The sequence below is a fragment of the Galeopterus variegatus genome, unplaced genomic scaffold (genome assembly GCF_000696425.1).
Source record: "Galeopterus variegatus unplaced genomic scaffold, G_variegatus-3.0.2 Scaffold5822, whole genome shotgun sequence".
Lineage (NCBI taxonomy): Eukaryota > Metazoa > Chordata > Mammalia > Dermoptera > Cynocephalidae > Galeopterus > Galeopterus variegatus.
The window spans coordinates 81,370-107,578 of NW_007731933.1; the positions used below are offsets into that span (position 1 = coordinate 81,370).

The 26,209-nt window shown below is 39.0% G+C and overlaps 1 protein-coding gene across 2 annotated transcripts; it reads left to right on the forward strand.

Annotated features, from left to right (window-relative positions):
* The first annotated feature begins 33 nt into the window (after positions 1 to 33).
* Positions 34 to 15,776, forward strand: UPF3B (UPF3 regulator of nonsense transcripts homolog B (yeast)). Of its 2 annotated transcripts, XM_008590051.1 has the most exons (11): positions 34 to 298; positions 1,198 to 1,304; positions 1,507 to 1,613; positions 5,506 to 5,604; positions 6,942 to 7,052; positions 7,487 to 7,530; positions 8,009 to 8,191; positions 8,603 to 8,641; positions 10,440 to 10,600; positions 11,090 to 11,384; positions 14,771 to 15,776. In XM_008590051.1, the coding sequence occupies exons 1-11, from the start codon at positions 143 to 145 to the stop codon at positions 14,918 to 14,920; spliced, it is 1,452 nt and encodes a 483-aa protein (XP_008588273.1). In that variant the 5' UTR covers positions 34 to 142; the 3' UTR covers positions 14,921 to 15,776. The 2 variants fall into 2 exon arrangements, with proteins under 2 accessions (XP_008588273.1, XP_008588274.1); XM_008590052.1 differs by lacking the exon at positions 8,603 to 8,641.
* Positions 15,777 to 26,209: the final 10,433 nt, after the last annotated feature.

Below are 26,209 nucleotides of genomic sequence, written 5' to 3' on the forward strand. Positions count from 1 at the left end.
CAATGGAACGCAGGACCTGGCTTATCACTAGGGGCATCTGTTGGGGGCGGAGCTCTGACGGGAGCTACCCGGGAGTCGTTGGTGCCCGGCGTAGCGGCGGCGTTTAGGCCGAACAGTAGCTGTGAGGAGCGTAGCCGTGGCCATGAAGGAAGAGAAAGAGTATAGGCCTAAGGAGAAGCGAGTTACCTTGTTAACACCCCCGGGGGCCACAGGCAGCGGCGGAGGGGCTTCGGGGGACAGCGCCAAAGGGGAAGACAAGCAGGATCGCAACAAGGAGAAGAAAGAGGCGCTCAGCAAGGTGCTCGGCTGTTGGCGCGGGAGAGGGCGGGACGGGACGGGTCTGCCGCTTGTGGAGGATGGCTGGGAATGGGGCTGCTGTCTTCCTGTCCCAGGTACCCCTTCTGTCTCTTCGTCTGAATGAAAAATCGCATCACCCTGTCTCATCCACTCTCTCGAAATGAGGGAAGCCCCTCCCGGCCAAGCCCCCGGGTGGGGGTGAAGGAAAGGGGGAACTTCCAGATGAGAAGGGTTTAGGTCAGAGTTGTGAGATGATAATGGGAGAGGGGAGCGACAGCAAAGAGAATGAGGAATTAAAAGTTCAATTGGAGAGAACTGTTAAATAGCGAAGGGGACATCGGGCTGGTAGTAGTTTGTGGTAGGAGTATTAATGGAAGCAAGTTGGGAGAGTGTGGGGGGATAAATAGTCTGGGGGCAGATCGAGAGGATACTATTTTGAGAGCAATGGGTAAATTTTTTGTATTCGTTAGAGTTTTTAATTCTTTAAGCTGAATGGGCAAGGATTTTGTTCTAGGGTGTGTTGGACGTGGAGATGATATATTACCAAATCAAGATTTCGTGGCACCCACAAAATACCAGGGTTGGCCTACTAATTTAGTGCCACTAGATCTATTGAAAAATGGGTGATAGAAAATGATGCGCAAACTTGGTAAACTGCGGGTTAAAGTAGAACCTGAGACTTTCTTTACACCAGGCGGTTCTCATTTCCAAGAGTTTTTAAAAACCGCGTTACTGTTATGTTTGACTAATAGTGAGCACTGGGCTGCAGAAGAATATTTTCTCCTGGGTTTTAAGTAATCTCATATTTTAAAGCCCAGCTTTCTTCAGGAACTGTGGTTCTTTCAGGTATGACAGAAAATTGATTTGTACTAATTTTATTTTCCTTATTCATTTCTTAAGGTGGTAATTCGAAGATTACCTCCCACTTTGACCAAGGAGCAGCTTCAGGAACATCTTCAGCCTATGCCTGATCATGATTATTTTGAGTTTTTTTCTAATGATACTAGGTAAAAAAAAAAAAAAAAAAGAAAGAAAGAAAAAAGAATGAAAAACAAAAAAAAGGGAGGGGGTAAATGAAAAAGGTTATTTCCATTCTTTTTAATCATACTGTTTTCCATTGATTTTTAGCCTGTCTCTTTAATATGTTCGTACTTGTAATTCAGCCAGACGCCTGCTAGCACATTTACATAATTGCTTTCCTCTCTGCAGTCTGTACCCTCATATGTATGCCAGAGCATACATCAACTTTAAAAACCAAGAGGACATTATTTTGTTCAGGGATCGCTTTGATGGTTATGTATTCCTTGACAATAAAGGTGAGTCCTTGTAACTGAACTAGGAGGGGAGTTTCTTTGTCCTTTATATGTTTAAGACTATCCACTTGGTGGTGTGTTCACAGTGCCTTCCTAGGTAGCATTTTCAAAATCATGGGTGATAGAATGTGCAACAATTAAAGAGTTTTACACATTGATAAGCTACTGCAAGCATATAAATAGACATGTGACCTTTCACAGCCCTTGGGTATTAACCTCTTTTTTGTTTTGTTTTTGGCTGCTGGCCTGTATGGGGATCTGAACCCTTGCCCTTGGTGTTACAGCATCGTGCTCTAACCAACTGAGCTAATAGGTCAGCCTAACCTGTTATTTCTCTAGTTTGGTCAACTGAATGAAACCTGTTTTCTCCTACTGTGACAAATTTTTTGCCCTGGATTAGAACTGCTGTTTTGACTATTTAGTTTCAGTGGCAGTAGTGATAAATGACTCTTTAAACTTGTATGACAAGTTTTAAATATTTACTTCTCATCATCTTCAAGGACCAACATTTACTTAATTATTTAATTCAAATCCTTTAAGCCAACAATTCCCAGTTAGAATACTGTTTAACATTCTCACAAAGTTGTATAAAATTAAAACATCAAACTTGATAATCTGCTTCTTTGTATCCAGGAGGGTCCAGTCTATAGGAAAGACAAATTTCTGCCTTAATTTCTTGCAACATGTAGCCAGAGAATGTCAAATGGCCATTTGCCACTTTTCTTTTGGCTTTGCAGTCATAAGTGAATGGTGCATCTTTTTGTTCAGTTTTTTCAGTATTACTTAAAAGTTGGTAAAAATTAAATCTTTGTCATGGAATATGCCAGTAAAAGTTGAAGGATTGCCACTGTGTATCCAGCTTTTATGAATTCCCCCAAACCAGCCATTTCTCCACTCCAACTTTTTTATTCCAGTAGATAGATAGCAATGATTTTGTAGTTACTTAGCCTGGAAATCTGAGTTGTGTTTAGTTTTTTCCTTTCATTTCTATCCCTTACATTTAAAACAAGTAATGAATCTTATCAGTGTATTGTTTTTTAATATCTTGTTCACTTTCACACTTTATCTCCTCATCACCTAATGATTAGACAACCACTGCTCCTAAACTTACAGGATTTTGCATTTTTTCCATTTCTGTATAATTCAGTCTTATATTGCCATGAAATTAATCTTTTTTTTCTTTTCTGAACATCCAGAGATCAGAGCCATGAAATTAATCTCTTTGAAAATAGTGATTTAAGTTAACAGTTGTACAGGCATAAAAAACCCAAACTCCTTAGCCTGGTAGTCAGGGTCCTCCATACTCTAGCCTAACTTCTGTTTTTTTAGCCTATCTTCCACAATTTCCCTCTGATTTGGTCTGGTTTATCTGTTCCTTCTCGAATGTATTACAGTTATGAAGCTAATCTGATTCTGCTTTCAGTTGGATTTCCAAAATCTTGTTTCTTCCATGATTGCTTTGTGATGTCTTCTGGTCAATTCTAGTTATTTTATTCTGGCTTATGTCTACATGGCAGTGATCTAAGGAGAGTACTTTATACTTTGTATGACATTGTTCTATGGTAGGGAGCTACTATATTTTTTTTCCAGTAGTCACTTGGGGTTTTCTTATTGAGATGTAACTCACATACCACAAAATTCACCCTCTCAAATTGTACATTTCAGTGGTTTTTAGTATAGTCACAGAATTGTACAACCATCACTACTAATTTCAGAATGTTTCATCATCCCAAAAAGAAACCAGTATCCATTAGTAGTCATCTCCCATTCTTCCCTCCCTCTAGTCCTTGGCAACCACTAATCTATTTTCAGTATCTATGGATTTCCCTCTTCTGGACATTGGAATTTTTTTTTTTTTTTTTTTTTTTTTTTTTTTTTTGGCAGCTGGCTGGTACACGGATGGAACTGGGCCCTGGTGTTGTCAGCACCATGCTCTAACCAGCTGAGCTAATCAGCCAGCCCTTGGACATTTCATATAAACAGACTGGCTGCTTTTACTTAGCATAATCTTTTCAAGGTTCATCCATGTTGTAGCAGGGAAAGTGTACATACAGTTCAGTAGTGTTAAGTTTGTCTTGCAGAACTGAAACTCTATACCCATTAAACAACAATTTCCCATTTCCGCCTCCTCTTACTCCCTGGCAACCACCATTCTACTTTCTGTCAATATGAATTTGACTACTCTAGGTACCTCATATAAGTGGAATCATACAGTGTCTTTTTGTTACTGACTTATTTCACTTAGCATAATATCCTCAAGGTTCATCCATGTTGTAGCATGTGTCAGTTTCCTTCACTTTTAAGGCTGAGTAATATTCTGTTGTGTGTATATACCACATTTTGTTTATCCACTCATCTGTCGAGGGACAGCTGGGTTGCTTCTACTCTTGGCTACTGCGAATAATACCGCTATGAACATGGGTGTACAAATATATGTTCTCCAGGCCAGCAGTGAAAAAGAAAACAAAAATATATATTCGAGTCCCTGCTTTCACTTCTTTTGGATATATACCCAGAAGTGAAATTTCTGGGTCATATGATAATTCTATTTTTAATTTTTGAGGAACCACCATACTGTTTTCCATAGCAGGTGCACCATTTTACATTCCCACCAACAGTACATGAACGTTCCAATTTCTCCACATCATCGTCAACACTTGTTATTTTCTGCTTTTTTGATAGTGGCCATCCTACTGGGTATGAAGTGATTATCTCATTGTGGTTTTGATTTGCATTTCCCTAATGATTAGTGACATTGAACATTTTTCCATATGCTTGTTGGCCTTTTATATACCATCTTTGAAGAAATGTCTATACAAGTCCTTGACTTTTTAAAATTCGGGTTATTTTTGTTGTTGAGTTGTAGGAGTTCTTTATATAGTCTGTATATTACCCTTATCAGATAATATAATTTGCAAATATTTTCTCCCATTCCATGGGTTGCCTTTTCACTCTGTTGATTGTGTCCTTCAATGCACAGAAGTTTTTAATTTTGATGTAGTACAATTTATCTAGTTTTGCTTTTTTTTATAACAAAAGATGCACTTTATTTTATTTCTTTAATTTTATCGTAGTAAGAACATTTATGAGGTTTACCCTCTCTATTTTTACTTTTATTGCCTGTGCTTTTGGTGTCTGGTGTATTTTTTTTCGGTTAACAGAGTTTTTACAGCTTTATTAAGGTATAATTGACAAATAAAATTGTATATATTTAAATAGTACAGTGTGATAATTTGATATACATATACATTGTGAAATGATTACCATAGCCAAGTTAATTAACATATACACCACCTCACAGTTACCTTTTTTTAAAATAACAGCTTTATTGAGATATAATTCACATACCATAAGATTCACCCTTTTAAAGTGTAAAGTCCAGTGGTTTTTAGTATATTCACAGAATTGTGCAACTATCATCACAATCTAATATTGGAACATGTTATATATATAAATAGCCAAAGAGAAACCCCATACCCCTATTAGTTGTCATTCCATTCTCTTCACCACTCCTCCTCCATCCCCCGCTCTTGGCAACCACTAATTTATTTTCTCTATAGATTTGCCTATTCTAGTGATTTCTAATATATCTTTTAAATGAAAATTAGTTCGTAGGCTTTTTTCTTCACATATCAAAATATCACATTTTAGAAGTTGAATTTAAGTGAATATTTTACTTCCCTGCCATATCTTTTCCCTATGTTATCTGTGTGAATTTTGGACTCCTTTGGTAGCAAAGGAGTTATCTTTGTGCCAGTGTGATTTATGCCCTTTCGGAGACCCTCTCCAAATGACTGCCATCAAAGGTGGTCCAGAAAGCAGTGGGTTGATTCCCTTGTATTCACTTTTGACATTTCCTGTGTAATAGCAACTGTATTTTTTTTTCTCTAAACAGGTCAGGAATATCCTGCTATAGTAGAATTTGCACCTTTTCAAAAAGCTGCAAAAAAGAAGACTAAGAAAAGAGATACCAAAGTTGGGACTATCGATGATGGTACAGTATAGCTCTAGTTATATAGTGCTATTGCCATGGGGTTTTTTAAAATAACACCTTTGTGAGAGTTAATTAGACCCCAATATTTTAAATTAGAAAACATACAGAATAAAGTTAATGAGAAATGTTATACACTGATGGAAGTTTTGTTTAATCTTTAGAGTGGAGGTGGGTTTTCTGCAGTAGAATTTCATTCCTCCACCATTGAACAATATAGTGTTGATTACTGAGTAGTAAATCACCATAAGTTTATTGATTAGAAAACACTGGGAAAAAATCAGATGTTTCAAAATGTAACAACTGCTCCTTGAGGCCTCTTACTATTTTTATGATTATTTATTTGATTTTTGGTTTCCATTATCTTTATAAAAAGGAAGGTTTAAGCTGTGATGGAAAAATTTCCATATTCAAGTAACTTCATATAAAGTACCTGAAGTGATCAGTCCTATTTGCTAGGCTTTGAATATGCAGTTAACTACATACATAAGTAATTAGGTTGAACTGAAAAACTGGAATAATTGCCATTCAAGGTAAACTGGCTCCAGATTTTGAGATCTCTAATGTTATGTTAGATGTTGGATAAGGACTTAGCCCCAATATTTTATATCAGATTGATATTTTAGAATCATCTAGTTTAATTTCTGTTATTTGTTACTATAATGACAGTTGTTTTGTAAAGAAAATACAGTGAAGACTCAACACATACCTGCTTATTGATTATGTCACAGATTTAGATTTGGAAGACTAGATCAAGTGACATGCTCAACAAACAGTACATACAAACAAGCAATATAATGACTTAGATGTGTTACCCTTTCTGATGTTGGACATGTCTAGGAGAGAACTCCAGGAATTACCATCACCTCCAGTACCACATCTAGGATTCCCTCCCTATTTACCTTTTTGGAACACCTGATTTTCATATGTTGAGTTTAAAGTGAGGTATACCCATACAAGAATTGCTTACATGCTATAAGTAATACTCTCTGAGGGTTCCATAGCTATAACTTTCAGTTCTCCCCTAAGTGTGACTGGATTAGTAGGAGCAGTGACTTTAAAAGCAAACTATGTAACCACTGGTGGTTGTGTTATTATATGTGGTGTCTCATTTTTCCTGACCCCCATGTTACACCAGCCTCCCATAGTGGGTTTTGGTAATAGTAGTTCTGAGAGTAAGTGATCAGTTAAACCCAAAATAGTCTATCTTGTGGGTATGGTTTGGTTCTCTTTCAATCTTCCATGAAATAGGAAATTATCTTTGATAAAGTATTCTAGATAATATTTCCCTTTTTGTTTAAAGTTTGCTATATTTTCTGTTTCCTTAAACAATTATTTAGATCCAGAATATAGAAAATTTTTGGAAAGTTATGCCACCGATAATGAGAAAATGACTTCTACTCCAGAGACACTGCTAGAGGAAATAGAAGCAAAAAACAGAGAATTGATAGGTAAGTGGGCAAAAGGAATTAGGGCATTTTTTTTTTTTTTTTAATCACAATACCTAAGTCTGTCTGCCATTTCCATCACTTGTTAGCTGTGTGACCTTGGGGAGGTCACTAACTTCTCTGAAAATGTTTCATCTGTAAAATGCAAATGATAATTCCTGCCTCACAGGATTATGAGAATGCACAGATAAGATGGGAAAAATTCTCTGTGACCTATTAAGTGTCACACACCTTGGTGTTACAAGGTGGCTTTAAAAAGTATTTTAAACCTCCATTGTTGAAATGGAATACTGTAAACCTCTTTCTGATAATATAGTTGTGAACTTTCTGTTTAAGGGGTGTAGTTTTCCCACCTTGGGTGGCTGGAAGGGAATGTCAGAAAATGGAATCCTTTATAGGGGTTAAGTATTATTAATAATCTGTTTACATTTATGTAGCTAAAAAGACAACTCCACTTTTGAGCTTCCTGAAAAACAAGCAGGTAAATCTTTTGTTTTTATAGTTCTCTCAATACTTTTAATTTCATTGGTTCACATTTTATAAACATTTTAAGAGCATTGGGGTCCTATAGGAGAACTAGCTGCTTTACCCACCATTATTCTTTAAAGATTTGGCTCAAGGATCTCACTCTCTGACCCTCTTCTTCACTCTGATTGTTGGGCCAGGGGTTCACTCTGCAAACCTGGAGAGTCTTTAGTTTGTCCCATAGACACTGTCTTGATATCCTGAAAGCCTCTAGAAATATAGCAAGGCAGTAGTGGGAGACTGATATTAGCAGGTTCTGGTCTTCACTCTCTTTCATTTTCTGGGTGGGGTGGGGGTTAAGGAGGTAGAATGCCACTTTGTAGAAAACAAGCAAGAAAGATGATCCAGTTTAGTGGGTGCCCACCATGCCTTTAGGATTGATTAGGTTTTTGATGATGATTATTTTATTTGAAGGCTTGTGTTAATGTTTCTAGAGAATGAGAGAAGAAAAGAGAGAAGAAAGAAGGCGGCGAGAAATAGAAAGAAAAAGACAACGAGAAGAAGAGAGGAGAAAATGGAAAGAAGAAGAGAAACGAAAAAGAAAAGATATAGAAAAGCTAAAGAAGGTAGACAGATTTCCAGAAAGGGACAGATTAAAGGATGAACCAAAGATTAAGGTATGAAAATAATTGAAACTGACTGCATGCTGCTGAAAATTGCATGTATCTACTTCTTTACATACGTATGCATCTTGTGTTGGTGTAAATGAGGTTTTTTGTTTTTGTCCTTTTGGCCATTGGGGGTGGGGGAAGTGAACAAATAAAAATATTTCCTATATGACTAATAGTATTTTTTAAAATTTAAGATCATTTAAAGGGATTAAGTATTTTACATGATATTATCATTTCTTCAGTGCAGATTTGTGTTATTTTATCATTGAAAATGTTCAATTTTTGGATTACTATTCTCTTAATTCATTATAAATGAGGGTTTAGGGCTGGCTGGCATGAATTATGGGTTTTATTCAGCTTTTCCTTCATAATTGATACTTGAAGTTGCCTCATCTGTTTGTTTTCCACTGTCTTCAGGTACACAGGTTTCTGTTACAAGCTGTGAATGAGAAAAATGTAAGGACCAAGTACATGATACAGAGCACCTAATATCATGTCTCACACACAGGTCTTAGCTAATAAGTTCTTTTGGTGGTGGTGGTAGTGTTACCTGTTGAAATCCCTTCAGACTGACTTGGGTCTTCTTAGAAGCTGAGTTATTTTAAATTCCTACTTTAAAAGAAAGCCCAGATGACTTCCTGATGCTCTGCTGTGTACCCAGAAGTTTCAATGACATTCAGCCAGAGGACAACCATGCCTATATAGCTCTTTCTCATCTTACATGCCTCCCATAACTGGCTGACTTATGGGAGGACTAAGGATAAATATCCTGCATTATGTGCTTTTCCTTCTCACATGACTCCCACATTATCTTCTTGCATCTAGCTGGGAATTTGTGAGCAGCAGATTCTGATTAATGCATTGCATGTAGGAAAATAAAAACCTGCAGAAAGATCCCAACCTTGCTGCTTCCCTTCTAAGGGTATGGCTTGGGCAACCCTTGCTACTGCAAACTTTCTGGGGAAGTATTAGTATCTGGTACTTCAGAGCAAGTCAGAGAAGATCTCAAAGATGGCGGCAGGACCTCCTTTTACCTCCTGATAACAGCAGTTTATGTGGCTAGGGTTCCCTGAGTCTCTACAAGACTCATTATTGGTGATAAGGGGCTTGGGCAGGGGGTGGGGTCCCTTCTTAATTCCTTCCAGCAGTCTCTGTGTTCACTATGCTACAAGTGACTTCACTTGCTATTGCTAATGATCAGCAAGGCAGAGGGTAGAGCCAGCCATGCTAGAGACGTTCATTAATGTTCTTATTAGAGTAATGAGCATCTTGGCTTCTAATAAAAGTGTTCATTAGAGAAATAAGAACACTTCCAATGATACCTGCACATGGTATCCTCACTTTACACTGGTGCTTTCTTAGTGTCCAGTTTGGACTCACCATTTGCAGTGGCTGTTTGTGTGCTGAAGTACTTCATGCTCAAGTCTTGTGGTGCTTTATCTTTTGCTTGGTGACTTATATAATGCCTTCACCCTGAGATGAACCTTGTGTGATGCCTTTACTCTTGAGACTTGAAACTCTTCTATTTTGCCTGAGAATCTTTCTGACTATCCAATACTTGGGCGTATTCTAGAGAGATCTGTAGCAGTGATGTGAGAAAGAATGGCATTTTTAAACATATCTATATGATTTGGCATTGAGCAGAGTTCCTACTCAATAGAGATGGAACTTCATTATTCTGTTGTATAAGGCATTTGGATTTTTAAAACAAATGCCAAATACTTCTTGCTATTCATCTCTAATGGTAATATAATTATACCATCACACATATGTTATTCTCAGGCTCAAGGCAAAATTATTCCTGCAATGGATCTCTCCTTTGGTGACCAAGGTATTTGTCATTCCAAGTATTACATAAAAACAGTCCAACAATAATCTGTCTAGCATTTTAAATTGGGGGGATATTTTCTCATCAAGTTATATCAACATGCTGGTTTGCTACAGAAGCATAATTGGAAATATGTATTGGTTCACTTAAAGATTGACCTATTTAAAGCCAAAGGAGTCTTGATCCCATTGCCACAAAGTGATTAAACCACTTCATATGAGTGGATAACACTTTCACATTAATAGCATCCTTTTAGTAAATTACTACTCACATGAAGCAGTTCACCTGAAAGTTTAAGAGCACCTGCAGAGATAGGGGGCCTTCTATAGTCTAAAGTTTAAATATTTAGTATATTGTGTTCTTTGATAGAATCAGAAGACAGTGTCCCATCCCTCAAAAAAAAAAATAAACGTATTCTCTTTAAAGCTCCTCAAGAAGCCAGAAAAAGGAGATGAAAAAGAATTGGACAAAAGAGAAAAAGCCAAGAAACTGGACAAAGAGAATCTGACTGATGAAAGAGCCAGTGGGCAAAGTTGTACCTTGCCCAAGCGTTCTGATAGTGAACTTAAAGATGAAAAGCCAAAAAGGTCAGTAGTTGAGGGTCTTTGGTATGTTTGATTTCTAGATGTTAATTTTGCTGCTGTATCTTAGATTTGTACCTGAGTTAAGATAAACTGTTTCAAGGGCCGGCCTGTGGCTCACTCGGGAGAGTGTGGTGCTGATGACACCAAGGCCACAGGTTCAGATCCCTGTATACGGATGGCCAGTTAGCTTACTTGGGAGAGCGTGGTGCTACCAAGTCAAGGGTTAAGATCCCCTTACCGGTCCTCTTTTTAAAAAAAAAAAGATAAACTGTTTCATGCAAGTCAGGGGGATGAGGAGGAAGGGTTTCAAATATTCTAGTATCTTAATCTGAGTGAATGGTTTTTGGTTTATATTGTTTTTAAAACAGTAGTGTTTTTTACTCTGCTCTAAAGTGCAACCTCATTTCATTGGCCAAGTCAGAATCACAGTGTTCATGCAATTGTGATTACCAGATCTTTGAGGGTTCCGTCTTAGATTTGTTTTTCATGCAGACCTGAAGATGAGAGTGGCAGAGACTACAGGGAGAGGGAACGGGATTATGAACGGGATCAGGAGCGCATACTCCGAGAGAGAGAGAGACTGAAGCGGCAAGAAGAAGAGCGCCGTAGGCAGAAGGAGCGCTATGAGAAAGAGAAGGCTTTTAAAAGAAAAGAAGAAGAAATGAAAAGAGAAAAAGAAGCACTTCGAGATAAAGGAAAGAAGTTTGAAAGCACAGAATTAATAGGCAGCTCAGAAAAAACTGAAAAGAAAGAGGAATTGGTTAAGAGAGATCGCATAAGGAACAAGGTGCTGCTTTTTCTTAAACTTGTTTATTTTCCTGAGGATTTTTTTCCTTCTCCTTTAAGTGTAAATAAAGGGCTAGCTCATTATTTATTGTAGAATTTTTAAAGGGGAACTTTATCTGCACCTTTTTTTTCAATCTTGGCTAGGTTCTTTTATTAACTTATTGTAGAAATTTCAAACACACACAAAAGTAGAGAAAATAAAGAATAGTATGATGAACCCCCTTGTACCCATCACCCAGCTTCAACTATTATCAACTCGCCCTTCTTTTTACTCTATACCATCCCTACTCCTACTGGATTATTCTTAAGCAAATCCTAAACATATAATTTCTTCCTTAAATACATCAACATTAGAGATAAAGGACTTTCTTCATATAACTCTAGTAGCATTTTCTTTTTCTTTTTTTCTTTTTTTAAAACATGACCGGTAAGGGGATCTCAACCCTTGGCTTGGTGTTGTCAGCACCACGCTCAGCCAGTGAGCAAACCGGCCATCCCTATATAGGATCCGAACCCATGGCCTTGGTGTTATCAGCACCGCACTCTACTGAGTGAGCCACGGGCCGGCCTTCTAGTAGCATTTTCACTCCTAAAAACCTGACAATAATTCTTAACATTCTATCTACTCAGTGTCCAGATTTTTTCCCAGTTGCTTCATAATGTCTTTTTTATAGGATCTAAACAAGATCCACAAACTGCTTTTGCTTGAAATGGCTCCTTAAATTCTCTTTTAATCTAAACAATTCCCCCTCCTTTTGTTTTCCCTACTATTTATTTTTTGTAGAAACCAGTTTGTCTTGTAGAGCTTCTCACGTTCTGGGTTGGCAAATTACATTCTGGTGGTGTCATTTAACATGTTTCTGTATTTTCTGTTTCCTTTAAAACTGATAATTATATCTGTGTCAGGGGTGGGCACACTTTTTCTGAAAATATTTTAGGATTTGTGGGCCAGTGTCTGTGTCACAACCACTAAACTCTGTAGGAAAGCAGGCATAGACAATATGTAAAAGAATGGATGTGGCTGTGTGCCAATCAGACTTTCTTTACAAAAACAAGTGGCCCTTGACCTAGAGACTTGAATATATTCAGACTCAATTTTTGGCAAGAATATTTCATAGGTTTTGCCATGCACTTTCTTCCTATTGCATCACATCAGGAAGCATATGATGTCTGGGTGTCCTTTTCTTTGTGATGCTATGATTGATCAATTAACAATTGTCTTAGGCTTATTTAATAGAATGTCCTTTTTCTTGGAGATACAAGCTGAAATATTTAGGGATGAAGGGTCACGATGTCTGCAACTTACTCTCACATGGTTCTACCATTTAAAATAATATGTGTATATATGTGTATGTGTGAAAAAACATATATACACACCCATACATTAGATTCAAAAAGCAAACGTGGGCCGGCCTGTGGCTCACTCGGGAGAGTGCGGTGCTGATAACACCAAGGCCCCGGGTTCGGATCCCATATAGGGATGGCCGGTTCGCTCACTGGCTGAGCGTGGTGCTGACAACACCAAGTCAAGGGTTAAGATCCCCTTACCGGTCATCTTTTAAAAAAAAAAGCAAACGTAACAAAATGTTAACAATTGATGAATCTAGGAGAAGGGTATGAGTTATTCATTGTACACGATTATACATGTTTTACAAAACATTTCTATAGATTTAAAATTTTTCAAGATAAAAAGTTGAAAAAACAACTATCAGTAGGTTCAGGTATTGTGAACCTGATCCAGCTATTATAAAAATTTTTGTCAGCCTTTCTCCTAATGATTTACTTAGATTCATTCTTTCATGGGGGGTAGGGGGTGGGAAATGGTGATATACAAATTCTGTCTTTCCTGTTGCATTTATTAGCTGATGTCTTCTATAAAGAAGAATTTTCCATCATCAACTATTCAGTTAGCCTGAAATGCAGTTTACACAGGAAAGGGGAGATAAACACTTGATCCTTTCCCATTATTTACCAGTATTCAGAGTAATGATTGGTGTTCCAGATTATTGATGAGTCTCATTTTGTTTAGTCTTTAAGAACCCATGGATTTAGAAATATTTGGTACATTCCTATTTGTTATTATCAGTTTTTATCCTTATTGATGTTCAGATTGTCCCATCTTTGCACAGTGGGAGCCCCATCATCCATTTCTTTAAATACTATGCAGGACTCTCATCTGTTTTAACATTTCATCTTGTGAAAATTGTGAAGTATTTTGCTGGAATTATTCAATTAAGAATAATGCTTAGGCCGGCCCATGGCTCACTCGGGAGAGTGCGGTGCTGATAACACCAAGGCCACGGGTTCGGATCCTATATAGGGATGGCCGGTTTGCTCACTGGCTGAGCGTGGTGTTGACAACACCAAGCCAAGGGTTGAGATCCCATTGCCGGTCATCTTTAAAAAAAAAAAAAAAAAAAAAAAGAATAATGCTTTAGGGCTAGTTTTCATAAATCAGGAAGAAAGGGTAACAAAGTCTGATGCAATTTTTTGTTGAATTCTAAATTCTATATGTTTTAAGTTTTTCATCATCGTATTGTCATAAACCAAACATATTACTTGAACTGAGAGGTACATGTTAACTTTATCGAGGCTTCTTTAGGAATGTGAGATCTAAAGTCCCACTTGCTAAGGTTGTACCTGAATTAAAAAACAAATTATGTTTGTGACAAGTAACATGGGGTCTAAGCTCATAATTTCAGGGAAGTCTCTTCTTAAGAGTTTTAATTCTTTATTATTGTTGTTTTTACTTCTAAAGAATTTCCTTTTTTTTTTTGGCAGCCGGCCAGTACAGGGATTGAACTCTGGACCTTGGTGTTATCAGCACCACACTCTAACCAACTGAACTAACCAGCCAGCCCTAAAAATTTTCTTATGTGGTGGTGCATTGTAAAGTCAAAGCCAATTTACTGATGGGGAAGAGAGATAGGTGATAGCTGTGGTTTCTAAGTATTAAAAAAAAGTCTGATTAGTTCATCTTGAGGTGGTTAAGAAAATTAGACATAGATTTCCCAAAAGTTTACCCTAGACATATAAAATAATATTTATGAAATTGTTGCTTTTCTTTGGCGATAAGGGACAGGAAGTGGGCAGTTGTCATGTACCATGCCCTCACATTTTTGATCTTGCATGACTTGTTTTTAGTATATATTAACACATAATTTATGACTCTGAAAATCCCATGTAAAAGCTTAATAACAAGTGCTTGCTCTGGCAGCACATATACTAAAATTGGAATGATATAGAGAAGATTAGCATGGCCACTGCGCAAGGATGACACGCAAATTCATGAAGCATTCCATATTTTTAATCTCTGAATTCTTATTTTTTTAAAAAAAAAAGCTTAGTAACAATGTTGTAACATTAACGTATTTCATTTTACTTTAGGATCGCCCAGCAATGCAGCTTTACCAACCAGGAGCTCGAAGCCGAAATCGACTCTGTCCCCCTGACGACAGCACCAAGTCTGGAGATTCAGCAATAGAAAAAAAGCAGGAAAGTGGTATTAGCCATAGAAAAGAAGGAGGAGAGGAGTGATAAGTCCCAGTGGCCTTAGGTGTCCTGACTGTCTAGTCAGCCAAAGAGCACACATTAAGCATTCCAGAAGTGCCTTCAGGGCAAAGGAATAGAGAGAAAGAAATGGGGTCGCTGTGCTGGTGGGGTACACTGCAGAGGAGTATGTTTTGCGTCAAAGCAGGAATGTGATCCCAGGTTCAGAATTGGAAGTACAATTTCATTGTTTTTGTAATTTCTACAAATTAATTTTAAAGTGTCACCAAAAAAGATGATGGCAAGGACATGCATTGCAATTTGCAGACAGGAAATATCAAGGGAGTACTTAATTATATATGCCATGAGAGAAAAATAAGAGAGCTGGCTCTACAACAAAAGGTGTTAATGCTGGATTGAATTTTCTTTATTTGGGTGGAGCAGAGTCACTTTGAAGTCTTGTTCAGGTCTAGTTATATTGCATTGTTGGTGATAACTGTTGACTTTGTGTAGGGTAGAAGCAACAAGCATGTAATTGTAGTTAAAGTACAGTGAAGGATATAACACATTTTTGCTGATGCAAAAATTTAGTCATGTTATGTGTATATCTTATGTCCTAACGTTTTAGGATTAGTTTTAGTTTTTTGTTTGCTTACATGAGCTTAGCATAAAGAATATTTCTAAACATCTTATTTTGCCGTTAGCCTTTTTTCTATTAATAAGTAAAATGTAGCCCTTGTTTAGTTCTTGACAATCCAGTCTTTGTTTTATCTTAGGTCTGGTGATCTGAGTGCATACCCTCTCCAGGAAGGAAACTACACCAGTATCTGTTCCTGTTAAATAACAACTTTTAGTTTTAGCTTGTTTTGTGTTAATGTCAATAAATATCAACAGCACTCAAGTATGAAGCTAAGTGTGTTTATTAACTTTACTAAATAGCTATTAGTTTTGAGAAATTAAACTTTTGGTGCTGAATTAACCTCCTGGGAATTTTGAAAGGGGATGAATGACAATAGTTTCTTCTTTCACTAGCATTATGCCTTTGTTTTGCCCACCTGGGAGAGGATTAAACCATGGTTCACTATTCTTGTTCCGTAAGAACCAAAATATTTGGAAAACATCCTTGAGCTTCTGCTTGATTTCATCCTGCCAGTCCCTCCTACCATTGAGTCAGTTTGCCTTTACTTTAAACTTTACTTAAACATAAAGTCATTGCTTTATGTTTCCTCAGCCTTTAGAAACCAGTATCCCAAGAGGCAGGTAGAAGGAGAATGGGGGACTAGCCGGTTGGCTCAGTTGGTTAGAGCGCAGCCTTATAACACCAAGGTAACAAGTTTGGATCCCCTTACCGGCTAGCTGCCAAAAAATGAGGAAGAATGGCTGACAGCGTCCCATGCCACAGAGAGGTTAAGGAAGACAAGAAATGTGGGCCTCCTGCCCCTAAGCTGCCAAGTGTCACTGGAGAAAATCTCTAAACCAGATTGACTGGTGAAACCATGGGAGGGCCCTCCCTTTGCTAAGCAATTTTTTTAATCTGTTTCAAATTGACAACCTTTTCCACAGTGCCACCTACCCTTCTTTCTCTAGTTTGCTCCCTTGCTCTTTTTTTTTTTTTTTTTTTTTTTTTAAAATCCACATGAGTATTTCCTGGTACTTTGCTCTCCTTTCTCGTGTTGGGGAGAGCAGGATGAGGACCACTTCCTCATAAATCATAACTTCATGTTCTTAAAAATAAACTGTGACATAGCTTTGTGCAGTGGCAGTATCATAGCCAATGAGGTTTATCCAAGGTACTTTTATTGCTAATTGAAAATAAACTGTTACAAATAATAGAAAAGCAAGGGTTCATTCAATTTTTGCCTACTTTTCTTCAGGATGGGGAGAGCAGGATGAGGACCACTTCCTCATAAATCATAACTTCATGTTCTTAAAAATAAACTGTTACATAGCTTTGTGCAGTGGCAGTATCATAGCCAATGAGGTTTATCCAAGGCACTTTTATTGCTAATTGAAAATAAACTGTTACAAATAATAGAAAAGCAAGGGTTCATTCAATTTTTGCCTACTTTTCTTCAGACACAGGTTTGATTTCTTTAGAAATAAAGACAGGATGGAGACAATCCAGACACTGGATATCTGAACATTTATTGAGTACCTCCTACTATGTGTTGGCACTGACACTATGGTAGTGAACACAACATAGTCCCTTTCTCATGATGCTTACAACCATGGGGAGTTGGCTGCTCCGGTAGAGAGAAGTGATGCTAAGTGAAGTAGGCAGTGGCGGTAGGTATCTGCAAGGCAATGAAAAAGGGATGGCTCGGGCATTCATGAGGCTTTAACGCCTTCAAAATCAGGAACTGGATCCCCTTCTCCAACATGTACACACAAGGTAGTCCTGAGGCAATAATTTAGCTCTGATTATAAAATTAAGATCTAACTTTCAACGGTATTCACAGATTTTATCTTTAATTCCATAAGAAAAGGATTAACTAAAGGAGTTTTATAACCTTTTGTTGGTAAAAGAACTCTGTATGTTATATGCTTTTATGAGGGCTGTCCAGAATTTTCTTAACTGATTCTGGGCTGTCCTTTATACCACAAAAATGTAATGTAACATTTATATTATTAGGAAGAGCAAGGTAGCAAAGATACGCTTACACTTGGTGAATTCTTGGAAAGTATATGGTAACAGCTACATACATAGGATTAGCCATCCTTAGAAATATCACAGAACTCACATATTCACTCACCAAATATTTATTAAGCTCCTACTATGAAGACATGAGTAAATACATCATAACTTGTTCAATACTATTATAATAATGTCTGTATTTCCAGACTTAAAGGCCATCCTCTGTATCTCCCACCTCTGATCACCACCCTGATCTCAGATCTAGCTGCCTACTAGACATTTGCACCTGGATGACCCACAAGTATTTTGGGTCCCAAACTGAACTCAAGTTCCTTTCCAGCCTCAGTCCTGTTTCCAGAGAAAGTTAACTACCTATCCACTCAGCACTGACAGTCATATTTGACTTCATCTTCACCCCCCCACTCCACCCCAGCCAATCAGTCATTGTATTCTGTTTATCCAATCCAGCTCCCTCGTCTCCATCCCCCCACTGCCCTAGTTCAGGCTGCCATCATTCATTCATAAGTATTTTTTGAGCACATACCATGTGCCATCCATGTTCTAGGTTTTGGAATTACAACACCGAACAAAACAAAATTCTTGCCTTTGTGGAGCTTACATTCAAGTAGAGGGAGAAAATAAATAGGCAAAATATATACTGTTAGAAATTGCCAGGTGCTTAGGAGAGAAAAATGTCAGGGAAGGGGAATATGATATTCATGGGTGGGGATTGAAAGGCTTCAAGTAAAAGACTTGAGACAGAAATGAGGGAATTAGCCCTGTGGATATCTGGGGAAAAAGCCTTCCAGAGGAAAAAATACATGAGAAGGTCCTGGGGTTGAAGTGTGCCTGGTCCATTCCACAAATGGTAAAGAGACCTGTGTGGCTGGAGTAGAGTGAGCTAGCGAAAGAGTAGTAGAAAGGGATGGAATAAAGTCAGAGAGCTGACGGGAGCAAGATTCTATGAGACACAGTTAGAACTTGGAATTTTATTCCAAATGATAGAGGAACTATAGCAAAGTTTGAGCAGAGGTGTGACAACATTTTAAAATAAAAGGATCACTCTGGCTACTGAATTGAGGAGACCAAAGCAGGCAAAGGGGTAAAAAGAGAGAAAAGTCAGGCTACTGCAGTAATCTAGTAGAGAGCTCCTGGTGGCTTGGGCCAGGATGATAGCAGTGGAGGCTGTCAGAAGTGATCAAAATGTGGACATATTTTGTGGGTAGAGTCAACAGAATTTGCTGACTGGCCAGATGTGGGGTGTGAGAGAAGAGTGAAAGATTACTTAACTAGAAGGATGGAGTCGTCATTGAGATAGGGAAAACTAAGAAAAACTGTGTGTTTGCGGGTAGTGGGGCTATCAAGAGCTCAGTATTGGACATGTAAAGCCATGAGACTGAATGAGATCACCATGGGAGTGAGTACAGATTGAAAAGAAGAGATCCAATGACTGAGCTCTGAGTCACTCAAGCATTTAGAAATGAGATAAAGAAGAACTAGAAAAAGAGATTCTGACAGAGCAGTCAGAAAGTTAGGGAAAAAACCAAGCAAGTGTGCTCTGCTGGAAGTGAAGTGAAGAAAGTATTCCAAGCAGGAGTCAACTAAGACAAATACTGATATAAGTAAAATCATATCAGAGAGATTAAATTAGGATTTAGCAACACGGAGGTTATTGGTGACCTTAAGGAGAACAGTTTCAGTTTGAGTGCTGGGTGAAAACCTGACAAGTGGGTTCCTGAGAGGATGGGCACCCTCTAGTATGGCTATAATTTTTTTTTAATGGAAAATAACAAGCATTAGCACGGATGTGGAGAAACTGGAGCTCTCATACATTGCTGGTGGGAATGTAAAATAGTGCAACCACTGTGGAAAGCAGTCCAGCAGTTCCTCAAAATGTTAAAATAGTGTTACCATATGACCCAGCAATTCCATTCCTAGGTATACGAGTGACACCCAAGAGAAATGAAAACAGGTAATCAAACAGATACTTGAAGGCCAAAGTTTATAGTAGCATTATTCACTCAGCCAAAAGGTAAAAGCAACCCAAATGTCCATCAGCTGATAAATGGATAAACAAGATGGTATATCCATACAGTAGATTATTATTCAGCCACAAAAGGAAATGACGTACTGATACATGGTACAACATGGATAAACCTTAAAAGGCTACATATTTTATGATTCCATTTATATGAAATGTCTAAAATAGGCAAATCCAGAGAGACAGAAAGTAGATTAGAGGTTGCCTAGGGCTGGGGGGAAAGGGGCAATGGAGAGTAACTGCTAATAGTTACAGGTTTATTGGGGGTTTTGTTTGTTTTTCCTTTTTTTCTTTTTTGGCATCTGGCCGGTACAGGGATCGAACCCTGGACAACTGAACAAACTGAGCTCTAACCAACTAAGCAACCCAGCCAGCCCCTTGACAGGTTTATTTTTAGAGTGATGAAAATATCTGGAATTAGTAGCTATGGCTGCACAACCTTGTGAACATACTAAAAACCACTGAAGTATACACTTTAAAAATAGTGACTTTTATGGTACATGAATTATATCTCACTTAAAGAATGGGAGGAGAGAAATTGGAAACAGTGAGTATTGACAAATCTTGGACATGCTTTTGTTGTAAAGAGAAGGAGAAAAAGGAGCAGTAGCTGGAAAGGGAGTCGGGGTAAAGAGCAATTAATATGGGAGAAATTATGGCATATTAAAGTGTATGTTGATGGGAACAATCCAGTGAAAAGCAAGGACAGAAAGGGAAAATCTGCCAGAGCAAAGTTGCTGAATAGGTGAGAGAGGTTTGGATCTAGGGCACAAGCAAGCAGAAAGCCCAGCTGCAGCACGAACCCCTCATCTGTAGTAAGAGGAGGATGGTGGAATATTCGAGTGCAGGTGCTGGTAGATGGGATGTGGTAGATGGGTCATGGAAGTTCTCTTGTGATCGCTTAAATTTTCTCAGTGAATAGGAACTGAGGTTGGCAACTGAGGGTTGCAAGTTTAAGGAGAGCAGAGAGGTTTGACACAATTGTCTAGGTCAAGGATTAGGAAACTACAGCCTTTGGATGAAACCCAGCCACCACCTGTTTTTGTACAGCCTATGAGCTAAGAATAATTTCTGCATTTTTAAATGTTTGGAAAAAAAAATCAAAAGAATATTTTATAACACGTGAAAATTCTAGGAAATTCAAGGTTAATATCTATAACTAAAGTTTTATTGGAATCTAGCCACCCCCATTCATTTACATATTGTCCAGCTGCTTTCATCCTGCAACAGCAGAGTTGAGTAGTTGCAACAGACACTGTATGTCATCTGCAAAGCCTAACATATTTACTATCAGAAAAAGTTTGCTGACCCCTCATCTAGGTCCTTGCTACCCAAAGCGCTGCTCCAAGGTGCAGCAGCATGCATGCACATCACCCGGCAGATTGTGAGAAATGCAGGATCAGAATCTGCATTCTAACAAGATCCCCAGGTGATTCGTGTGTACAATAAAGCTTGAGAAGCACTGCTCTAGGAGAGCGGGAGAGTGGCTGAACAGAAGAAATATAGGGTTGTGGGGTAGCATTAATGGCCCACTTTAAGATAATGTGCTGAACTGGAAGCAAGGCCAGTTTCCTCCAGTCTCATTCAGTTGCCAGAGATGCAGGTTGTTGAGTAGGTGGAGGATTGGATCTACCAGGATTATGGTTTCACCAAGTGAATGTAAGAAAGGGCAAGGTATATACAGGCAAGGTGAGTGCTTGATGCAATTTAAGCTAAGTAAGGAGGGAAAATGTGCTTGCTTCGGCAGCACATATACTAAAATAGGAACAATACTGAGATTAGCATGGACCCTGTGCAAGAATGACATGCAAATTTGTGAAGCGTTCCACATTTTTTTAAAAAACGAGGGAAGAGAAGACAAGGAGGGGTGCCTTCATGGACCTTACATTCAAGGAGGGAGTCAGACAATAAATAAATAAGATATATGTTATCTCAGATAAGTATTATGAAGAAAAAGCAGGGAGTGCTGAGTGGAGGGCAAGGGTTGCAATTTTAGGTAGGTAGGGTGGTTAGGGAAAGCCTCACTGAGACAGAGACATTTAAATAAAGACCTAAAGAGACTGATGAAGGAAGCCATTGGGATATGGGGAAGAGCTTCCAAAAGAGGGAACAGCACGTGCAAAGGCCCTGAGATGGGAACATAACTGGCCAGTGTGGCCAAAGCAGAGTGAACTGAAGGCAAGAGCAACTGGAGATGAGGTCAGAGAGGTGGGGGTGAAAGGCAGTCTGATTGTGTATGCCTGTTGTGAGAATTAGATCTTTACCCAGTGAGATGATAAGCCATTTAGAGCCATTAAGCAGAGTGACATGATCTGATTTGTTTTTAACAGGATCGCTCTGACTGCTGCGTTGAGAAGAGACTGCAGAAGGGCAGGGCAAGAGGAAAGGAGAAAAGTTAGGATCCAAGTGAGAGATGAAACAGGGTGGGGGCAGTGAGGAGCACTGAATTCTAGATATATTTTTAAGAGAAAGCTGAGAGGATTTGCTAACAGACTGGACTAGGGTGTAAGAGGAAAAAAAGAATAAAGGGTGGGTTTCTATACAAAATGGCTAAAGAAGCCTGCAACTTGGCCCCCAGGATAAAGCTCAGACTCCAGGGTCAGCTCTGAGAGGCCCTGGATACCTGTTCTCAGCCCCCATACCCTTGCAAATATAGTTCCCTCTTCAGGGCAAGCCACCCCCCACACCCCTTCCCTGCCTTCTCCTATTCCTCTTTCAATATTTGCCTGAAGATCAAATCTTGTGACCGGAAGTCACTGTGCTTTTGTATCATGCTGTCCCTTCTAGCTGGGATGCCCTTCTCCCCATGTCCTGATTCCACCAGTACTAGTCTGCTCAGGCTGCTATAACAGAATACCACAGACTGGGTGGCTTAAAAAAACATATTTATTCCTCAAACTTCCAGAGGCTAGAAGTCCGAGATCAAGGTGTCAGCAGGTTGGGTTTCTACTGAGGCCTTTCTCCTTGTCCTCACATGATCTTTTCTCTGTGCTTGAGCATCCCTGGCGCTGCCCCTGTGTGTCCTAATCACCTCTTCTTATAAGGACACCAGTCAGATCAGATTAGGGCCCACACTAACAACTCTCATTTTAAGTTATCATTTCTTTAAAGGCACTATCTCCAAACACAGTCACATTCTGAGGTACTAGGGGTTAGGGCTTCAACATATGAATTTGGGGGAACACAATTTGGCCCATAACACCACCTTTTAAGGCTGAATCCAAAAGCTACCTCCTCTCCTTATCTGGAAATCATCGCCCCTTCCACATTCCTGTAATAGTTTATTTGTACCTCTCTTATGGTTCCTAGCACTATCTGCTCTGTTGCAACACAAGGGACTGAAAGGAATAATGGCTGCCGCTTACTGAACTTGATGGTTATTGTGTGCTGGCATGCACTAACTCATGCCTTACTATGTGCTTAACATGTCTGACCAGTGACTCTTTGAATCCTCACCACAGCAAGTAAGTACTATCAATTATTCACATTTTACAGAACAGGAAACTAACTGCAGCATGGAGAGGCTAAGCTGTGTGCCTAAGGACACATACCCAGTATGTTGCACAGCTGGTACTCAAACCCAGGTAGTCCTGGTTTCAGAGTCTGTACTGGCCCTACTACACTCTACTATCTTTTCAACTCCATAGATATTGAGGGCCTACTCTGTGTCAAGTTCGGTTCTTGGTGCTGGGGGTACAGGAGCAAACAAATCCAACCCCAGATCCCTGCTACGCATGTGATAAAACTGTACAGAACTACACGCTCCCCCCATGAGTGCATGTATAACTAGTGAGATCTGAGTATGCTCTGTAGATTGCACCAATGTGAATTTCTTCACTGTCATATTTTACTATCGTTATGCAAGATGCTAACACTGGGGAAGGCTGGGTGAAGGCTGCACAGGACCTCTCTGTCCATTTCCTCACAACTTCTTGTGAATCTATAATTATTTTAAAATAAAATTTTTAAAAAATCTCTGCCCTCATTGAGCTTAATTACAGTGGGGATTTAGACAATAAATAAATGAATTATATGGCATGTTAGAAGGTGGTGTGTCACCAAGAAAAACAAAACAGGAAAGTAGGATACAGAAAGTGCAGGGGGTGCAGCTGGCTAGTGAGCTCAGTTGGTTAGAGCACAGTGCTGATAAACACGAAGGTCAAGGGTTCAGGTCCCCATACTGGCCAGCCACCAACAAAACAAAACAAAACAGAATGTTCAGGGGGTGGTCTCACTGAAGTGGTGACATTTGAGCCTTGACTTGAAGGAGGTGAGGAAACAAGCCATGGGATACCTGAGGGAATGAAGTCCCAGGCAGACAGAACACCTAGCACTAAGGCTGGGAGGAGAACTGTGGCGTGTTTGAGGAAAAGCAAGGTCAGTGTGGCTTCAGCAAAGTGAGTGAGGGGGAGAGTTGTAGGAGATTGAGTCAGAGAAGTAATAAGGTCCAACCCAGTAGGGCCTTTTAGCATTGTAAGCACTTTAATTTTCACTAGGAGAGAGATGAGGAGCCATTGGACGGTGTTGAGCAGAGGAATAACATGATCTGGCATAGGTTTTGAAAGAATCACTCTGACTACTGTGGGGAAGCAAAGACAGAAGGAGGGATACCAGTGAGGAGCCGTGAAATCATCTAGGTGAGAGAGGGTGGCTTGGACCAGGGTAGAGATGATCAGTCATCAGAATCTGGATACATTTCACAAGCAAGCTGACTGTATTCGCTGATAGACTAGATGCAGAGTGTGAGAGAAAGAGGAGAGTGGAAGATAAGTTTTGGTCCAAGCAACGGGAAAAATGGAAGTGCCATTTGCTGAGATGGGAAGAACTGTGAGTGACCCAGTTGCGGGTAAAAAGATCAGGAGTTCTGTTTGGGACATATTATGTTTAAGGCATCTATTAAACATCCAAGTGGAGCGTCAAGAGGGTAGCTGGAGTTTGGAGAGAGGCCCAGGTTAGAGATATGTTTGAATGTCATCAACCAAGATTGTATTTAAAGCCATGATATTGGATGAGAACACCAAAGGAGTGAGTACATATAGAAAAGAGAAGAGGTCCAAAACTGAACCTCTGGGCTCTCCAATGTTAAAAGATAAGTGTGGGCCAGCCCGTGGCTCACCTGGGAGAGTGCGGTGCTGATGACACCAAGGCCACAGGTTCGGATCCTATATAGGGATGGCCGGTTAGCTCACTTGGGAGAGCGTGGTGCTGACAACACCAAGTCAAGAGTTAAGATCCCCTTACCGGTCATCTTAAAAAAAAAAAAAAAAAAAAAAAATTAAAAGGATGATTTATATAAGCACTTTGGGGTTGGCTGGTTAGCTCAGTTGGTTAGAGCATGGTGTTATAACACCAAAGTCAAGGGCATGATCCCTGTACGGACCAGCTGCACCCCCCCTCCCAATATATATAAGCACTTAGCATAGGGTCAGTCACACCCTAAACCCTCAATAAACTGTAGCTGTGATGAAGATGATGACGATAATTTAATCAACTAAGGGCTTATTTGCTGTTCCTTCTTGCCACGAAAAAGAAAATACTGGCTCTTAAATAAATAAAAATCCAGATTAAGAAAGTCTCATTTCAATTAAATCTAAAATCACCTGGATGAGTGCCTGAATTTAAAAACTGGATGGGCTTAATGTAATGAAACTCTAGCTGTTAAAAAATGGTAATTATTAAATTGGGCCTCGAGTTTCCTATGTTTTCTTTATTCCCTTTCTAGACCTAAGGTATCAACATCCAGTTGGCCAAGGCAGAAATTTTGGACCAAGTCCTATTAGTTTTATCTCATAATCATCTTTTCATTTTATTACTTCTTATTCAACCTCATGGGGACTACCTTACTTCAGGCCACCATCATTTCTTTTGTGGGGGGGGGATGGGTAGCTCTTTTTTTTTTAATTGTAACAGTTGATTGTACATATCTGTGGGGTACAGAGTTGATTATCATTACCTGTGTGCAATATGTGACTCTCCAATCAGGGTAATTAGTATATGCAACATTATACAATGTAATCTTTTTTCGTGGCCCTTTATCAATTCCTCCCTTACCCCCCCCCCCCATTGCTTTCTTAGGAATCCAACAACTATGGTTTCTTGTCCAGACTATTTGCACAACCTCCTACCTACTTTGTTCAATCATCTGTCACTATAATCCAATTCAGGGATTTGTAACCATTTTTGTGCCATAGAACCCTTTGGCAGTCTGATGAAGCCTACGGATTTATTTTCAGAATGTTTTTTAATGCATAAAACAAAGTACATAAGATTACAAAGAAAACAAGTTACAATGCAATATAATCATCAAAATATTTTTCAAAGAACTGTGTGCTATAGTAACATATGGGCTTCTTAACAGTTCTATTTGTGGGTCTAACAACTACTGTCATTTTTAAAAAGTGATGAGTGTGTAAACGATATTTTGAGACATCTGTATCAACTGTAATGTAACATGAAACCATCTGTGATTTCTATCGGTGACCAAGTCGCAGGTACTGCTAATGCCACTGTGGTCTGTTGCCCACATTCGTAAAGAAAGTGTTAGATTTCAGTTTGGTGAAAATAACGTTGTACTTTTGTCGCATCCAAGTTCATGGTCTCTGAATTCTATGCACAGACTCTTGTGGTTCCCAAATTAAAAACACTTGCCTTAAATGCACTG

Bases quoted from the DNA above. Each gene is read 5' to 3' on its own strand.
- UPF3B (XM_008590051.1), top strand. From the start codon at position 143: ATGAAGGAAGAGAAAGAGTATAGGCCTAAGGAGAAGCGAGTTACCTTG. The intron at 8,192-8,602 runs GTATGAAAATAA...CACTGTCTTCAG, and splicing joins AGGATGAACCAAAGATTAAG to GTACACAGGTTTCTGTTACA. The intron at 11,385-14,770 runs GTGCTGCTTTTT...ATTTTACTTTAG, and splicing joins GAGATCGCATAAGGAACAAG to GATCGCCCAGCAATGCAGCT.